Below are 6,765 nucleotides of genomic sequence, written 5' to 3' on the forward strand. Positions count from 1 at the left end.
GAAGCCGCGTGAGTTGCTTGTGGAGAACCCATTCCCCGTACCTCGCTCAGGCGATGAGAGTAGAAACTGCTCTCCCTGGGAGACAGGCGTCTCTCTGGTCGCAACAGACTCCATTCCAGGTCATTATTTCCATTCCAACAACTGGTTTTCCTGGAACACCCTGTGACATGAGCAAGCATTGCCTGGAGCGAGCCATCTCTTGCTCCCTAATCCCATACCGCATCTCTCTCTCTCTTTAAATTATTAATGCCCTTTCTTGTTAGGATAGTGCAGTACGTAAACTATTTTCTCTCCCCAGTATCCACGCCCTCGTCTTTCTTTGCCCACAACATGCAAGGCTCTTCTGCACCCCGTATTATTCATGCAAAGAGCACCTGTGATTGCCTGTTCATCCCTCTCCTCTCCTCAACTGTTCATACTTCACTTCTATTATAGCCCCCACCTTCACATAAGGTTGTATTATTTAGGCTGAGATTATAGTTTACTGGAAATTTCAGCATTATGTGTGTTACCATTTGGCCCCTAAATACTGCATCTAACAGCCCCAGAATCTTTCTGCTGATAGTTGAAACATGAGAACTGTTACTCTGACACATATAAAATCACTCTATAGTTATAGTTAATTTCCTCCCAACTGATGGATACCGAGTGGAACTTTTAACAAGAATAATTTTTGTTTATAAAGTCTGTTTCGTTTATTTTTACTTTGTGGTGGTAAAATACATAAAACATGGAATTTTCCACTTTAACCATTTAAAAATATAGTTCAGTGGTGTTAAATTCACATTGTTGTTTAGCCATCACCATTATCTCTTATTACTTGAACATATTAATGAAACTGTGGAATGAAGCTAGATATTTAGATAGTAAGACTTTTTTCCCCCTATGCATTTTACAGAGGAGGAAATGTATTTAGCTTATAACATGTAATCATAATCGATCAGAAAATTCCAAATTTCAAACTTATTTGTAAATAATATTGATAAAAATTTTTATTCAGCTTGAATTTTTCTACTACAGTGTTACATATAGATCTACTGAAATTATGGAAAATAGAACAAAATGTTACATGTTTGACATTTTTGTACTTTTTTTCATTTATTCATTTGAAAATTATCAGTCATGGGCTGCGCCTGTGGTTCAAAGGGGTAGGGCACTGGCCCCAGATGCCGGAGTTGGCGGGTTCAAACCCAGCCCCGGCCAGAAACTGCGACAAAGAAAACAAACAAAAAAAAAAGATCAGTCATTTTCTGTGTGCAAGCACTGTACTTGGTTCACGCTTCTGTGAACAAATCAACCAAGAGTACAAAACAAGAGCTCAGTGCGCATGGAGCTGAATTTTTAGCAAGGCATTCAGATAATCCCAGCAAATATAAATAACACATCCGTATGTTACAAAACAGTAAGTGTTGTGGAGAAAAACAAAATAGGTCAAGATGAGGTGTTGCCTTCTTGACTTAATTAACGCTGGATATCTGTAATTCCTGTGTACGTGGCTGCACTTAAGGTAGCTTGCATTCCATCCTCTCTCTTTCAACCATTCAGAACTTAATAAAGTCTCCTTGACATTTCTGCCTTTAATGCTTCACAATTTCTACAGAGAAAATTTTGAAGAAAACCGAGAGGAAAACAATTATCGGTTTACTACTCCTACCTGTAACTTGACCCAGTTTATTGGGTAACCTTTCTATCCCCCATATGCTTGGTTCTCTGTTGTTCTTTCGTCTGTCTCAGACTTGACTGCGTTATAGCATCCTCTGATAATCTGAGGACAGCTGTATACAGTAGATGTCCCATCACAGATGTCCTGTACAATCGTATAAGAAGTCGACTTCTATACCACTGCCCGTGTCCTGTTCCAAGAACTTTTTTCAGTTCGCTGAGCGAGCGTGCGCTCTAATCCACACATACGAAAGTGGGTTTCCATACACAAGTGTATCAACATGTCAGTGTTTTAAAATATATACCTGGGGAATTCTGATAGGCATTTTGTAAAGGAAAAAGTTTCATTAGTCAAGTATATTAGGAAGAGGGAAAAAAAACAACAGGAAAAAGTTGTTATATAGATTTCTCTGCTGTAAGGCTTCTCAGCCTCTCTGCATTGAATGTTAAATGTATTGTGATTATGAAGGGGGCTATACCACAGAGCATTTTAGCACAGAGCATTCCCCCGGCTCCTGGCCACCTCAGGGCTGTGGGTACAGTACCTTAGAAACTACAGATACACAGACTCCTGACGTACCCAAGCAGAAGGGAGCAAGTGAAGCAAATTTAAGATGGTCAGTTGGAATAACCAACCTGTAAGACATCTTTGAAGTGGTGTGTTTAGTGCGCATTAAAATGAATTTCCATGGATTTTTGATGGATGCTTCTCGACTTCTGATGGGGTTACAGCCAATAAAACTACCGTTAAGTTAAAAATATCACAATTGAAAATGTATTTAATAAACCTAACCGACATCATAGCTTAGTTTAGCCTATCATAAATATGCAAAGGATGCTTGCATTAGCCCACAGATGAGCTGGGCAGACTCACCTGGTCACACGGTACACTGTGAAGGTGGGTCGTGTGCCCGTGGTCACATGGCTGACGGGGAGCTGAGACTCACTGCCCTGACCAGTGTGGCAAGAGAGCTTCCTACCATACCTGTTTAGCCTGGGAAGAGATCAGCATTCAAAATTGGAGTCGGTTTCTGCTGAATGGATATTGCTTTTGCACTATCATAAAGTCAAAGAATCCTAAGCCAAGCCATTATAAGTTGGGACTGTCCTTACTTGATTTTGTAGCCCTAAGATTGGGATATAAATTCGGACATGCCAGTGGTTATCAAAGTAAAGTTCGAGCCTAAACCATAGAAATACATTCCTTGGTAGGAGGCATCAGCTTTCATGTGGGAAAACATTTTTTAAACTAAAATAGTGCCAAATCTTGCTTTCCTGTGAGACATTTAATTTTATTTTTAGAGTGCAACAGCAGAACTTGACAGGCTGCGGCTCAGTGCAAAGCACGATAGAGTGTCTGTGGACTCGAGTTTAAAGGAGAGAGCCTCCATGGTGGCCCAGTGTCTGGAGCACAAGGACGATAGACTTCGAAGTCGAAACCGAAAACATCGGAGTTTCAACTGTCTGGAGGACACAGAGCCTGAGGCCCCACCTGGCCAACAAAAAGGCCTCAAAGGCCTGAAGACTCTGAGGAGAACTGAGGACAGGAATAGCAAAGCTACTTTGGACTCTGACCATAAGTTACCATCAAAGGTCATTGAAGAGCTCAATGTGGTTCTACAGCGGTCAAGAACCCTTCCGAAAGAGTCGCAAGATGAACAGACTTTGCAGAAAGAAATAAAATAAACTGTCCCTCCCCAGTTACTATTTTAGTATTGTATAGGATGTTTGTGTGTAAACCAGAAACCAACCCATAAGATAATTCATGAAGATGTGTCCACCTGCAGACACGTGTCTATCTGTGATCAAGAAACTTGACTATCTATACTTCCTCATTTAATGAACATTTAAAAATATGTATATATGTGATAAAGTGTAAGATAAGCTTTATTTTGGTTTGAACAAAGTTTGTAAAGTTTAATTATATTAACCTGGTTAAGGAGACTTCGGGTTACTTTAAGTGGTCAACCCTTTTAAAGAGGTCTATTAAATGGTGTAATTTATGAGCAGAAATCTCAAACTGTACTGTATTGTATAAAATCTGGTGTTTAAATGAAGCTTATGAAACTATCTGTAACATAGTTTGCACTTTGAGAAACCTTGTCTATTACCGTATGTTTTTAGGTTTACAGAGAGTTCAACTTAGGGAAAAGTAAGGGAAGTACATTGAAAAGAGGGTGGGTTTATTTGGTGGCTGCCTAACAAGTAACATTGGGGTTTTAAAAAGAGACAAGAAGTTGACCAATGTCCTAAAAGCAAAGAAGTAAGTCGAGATGCATTCTCGAGGCACTGATGCCTCGCAATGGATGGTGTCAGAGAACCAGCCACATTGTACGTTCACTACACTTAAGCTCTTTGTCCGTGGCTGCTAAGAGGAAACTGACGCTGCACTGGAGGGTCGTCCACTCAGGACCCGGCTGGGACGCCATCTGCACTGTTGCTGTACAAGCACGTTTTTGGAGTTTCCAAAACGTACTTTTGGTACGAACAAAATTTGTCATCACAGGGTCTTGTTTCTGTTGTTTTATTGTTTGTTTTTCTTATTGTTTTACGTTTCATTTTTATGTCTTGTTATTTTAAGTAAGGCTATAATGCCTTTCTCTGCATTGTCAGAATTAACTGGAAGTACCTAAGATAATATAGCCAAGTTGAGGTGTGGGAGAGCTTACTACACATTTGGGGGCTACGTGTTCACATTTAATTTCGTTTTTTGTTTTTTTTTTATAATGTAGTGGTCACCTCTCTGCCTAAAAATAATGAGAAAGCCCTTTATGTTTGTTTCCACATAAAGATTAGCTACAGAATTGACAATTTTCCTGAAAGGGACAACAATACCTAATTATGGTTTATGTGAGGGACAACGTGTTTCATTATTTTCTTTCGAATTATATTAGGTTTGGTGAGTTTGAGTATTAAAAGTTATTTCATGCAGCTAAGTTTTATTCCTAGCATTCCTTCTTACTCTCTAATTTTAAGGTATTTTATCAGAATCTGTCTATTTACAAAGGTTCATCAGGCCACTCATGGTACAGTAATGTGCTGTTAAATGCTATGAATTTCTTTATTTCTAAGTACTGACCCCTTTTATTTGGTGGTGATAAAAAATACTTTACACTGGGTATGAGATATTTATTCTTTAAATAAATTGAAAAATGTTTTAATAAAACCACAAAACTGCAGGACAGTTTATGAAATAGTTAGCAGTATTAGGGAGCCTTCCTTTAAACCAAGAAATCATGTTATTTAGAAAGAAAACTAATCTTAAATATACTATTTCTAATAAATAATTACTTTTTTATTTTTATGAAATAGTGAAGTATATGAAAATTAATATGTTTGGCAATGTTGGACAATGGGAAAGTGTCTGGAATATTTACCTGCCTTATCTGAATTTTTCTTAAAACTTGTTATTAAAATCTAATAGTTTTTGCTTCTTTTTTTTTTTTTTTCCTGAGCAATTGTCTCCATTTTTCAAGTGTGTAAGATAAGGGCTAACGATGACATCTCATATATTTTGAGTAAAAATTAAAACTGTTTTCCAAGTCCACTCAAATGTAACTGTTGTCTTCCTCCATTATTTTTTGCATTTGAAGGTGATTATTGTGAAATAAACTGATTCTCTCTCCTTTATTTTTAAATTTGAATGTAATACATACTTCAAGACAGCTCTGTTATTTTCCCACACACATCACTATGAACATAGCTTTATTTTATGTGATGGATAGATGCAGAATGACGAAACCAGCTTGAAAACAACCTGGCTTCCATTTTGATAGCCCTAAAGTTAATTTTTAATCATGATTTTTAAATATTTGATTTCTAAATAAATCATTCCCTGATGATTTCATCAAAGTGTCACTGAGAAATCCAAGCAGAAGAAATTGAAGCCAAAAGTACGACTTGTGTACATAATTACACTAGCTGCTGCTTTGCATTGCTTATGTAACAATTTTAATTTTAAGTATACATACACGGCAGAGTATAAAAGCATGTATTTTTGAAAATGCATCATTTTCAAAAGATTTATTTGGGCAGGTAGCAGCACCCAGTATATTTTCTGAAAGTTTGGATAATCACTCTAGGGAGACGATGATTACAACTTCACCGTCTTATCAAAATTTGCTCCAAGATTTTCAGTCAAACTCACTTAATAGAAGAAAGAATTAGATTTAAAATGTGACTAAGTTTCTGCTATGTGTTTATATATAACCATCACATTTATCTCTAATCATCCTGAAAAGCACAACACAGAAATACATCTTATGGGTAACTAAATTAGTCTTTTTATGTTGCACGGTTACTTCATTTAAAATATTTTAATTATATATGCCTGTCTTCTCTGCTGTGGCCACTGTATATGTTGGATTTTTTTTTTTTTTTTTTTTGTGGAGACAGAGTCTCACTTTATGGCCCTCGGTAGAGTGCCGTGGCCTCACACAGCTCACAGCAACCTCCAACTCCTGGGCTTAAGCGATTCTCTTGCCTCAGCCTCCCAAGTAGCTAGGACTACAGGCGCCCACCACAACGCCCAGCTATTTTTTTGTTGCAGTTTGGCCAGGGCCGGGTTTGAACCCGCCACCCTCGGTATATGGGGCCGGCGCCTTACCGACTGAGCCACAGGCGCCGCCCTATGTTGGATGTTTTTAATAATTCAGATACCTCTGCAGATTTAAGGCTTTTATTATTGGATTAAAGTTCAGAGCCTGAATGTCCTCTTCTGAGAAGTGTGAACAACTACCTTGTAGGCTTTCTGGAATGACATATATATACATATATATATATTTTTTTTTTTTTTAAATATGTAGCATAATATACATATGGCTTATGGATAAGCCAGGTATGTAAGATATATTTAGCAGTTTTTTCTTCATTCTTTAATAAGTATGTTATGTACTTATGAAGCAAAAGCCTGCAGGTATGGGGTAAATGATGTTCCCCCCAAAATTCATAGGTTGAAGTCCTAAATCCTAGTACCTTAGAATGCAACTCTGGGGATAGGGCCTTTTTTTTGTTTGTTTTTGTTTTTGTTTTTGTTTTTTATTGTTGGGGATTCATTGAGGGTACAATAAGCCAGGTTACACTGATTGCAGTTGTTAGGCAAAG

The 6,765-nt window shown here is 37.7% G+C and overlaps 1 protein-coding gene across 3 annotated transcripts in view; it reads left to right on the top strand.

Annotated features, from left to right (window-relative positions):
• Window positions 1-5,259, top strand: part of ARAP2 (ArfGAP with RhoGAP domain, ankyrin repeat and PH domain 2) — a 187,804-nt gene extending 182,545 nt beyond the window's left edge. For all 3 annotated transcript variants that reach the window (XM_053578074.1, XM_053578076.1, XM_053578077.1), the window contains one exon: window positions 2,965-5,259. In XM_053578074.1, the coding sequence (XP_053434049.1) occupies window positions 2,965-3,348 (384 nt within the window). In that variant the 3' untranslated portion in view covers window positions 3,349-5,259. The remainder of the gene's footprint in view (window positions 1-2,964) is intronic.
• Window positions 5,260-6,765: the final 1,506 nt, after the last annotated feature.

This window comes from Nycticebus coucang, chromosome 23 (genome assembly GCF_027406575.1).
Source record: "Nycticebus coucang isolate mNycCou1 chromosome 23, mNycCou1.pri, whole genome shotgun sequence".
NCBI lineage: Eukaryota > Metazoa > Chordata > Mammalia > Primates > Lorisidae > Nycticebus > Nycticebus coucang.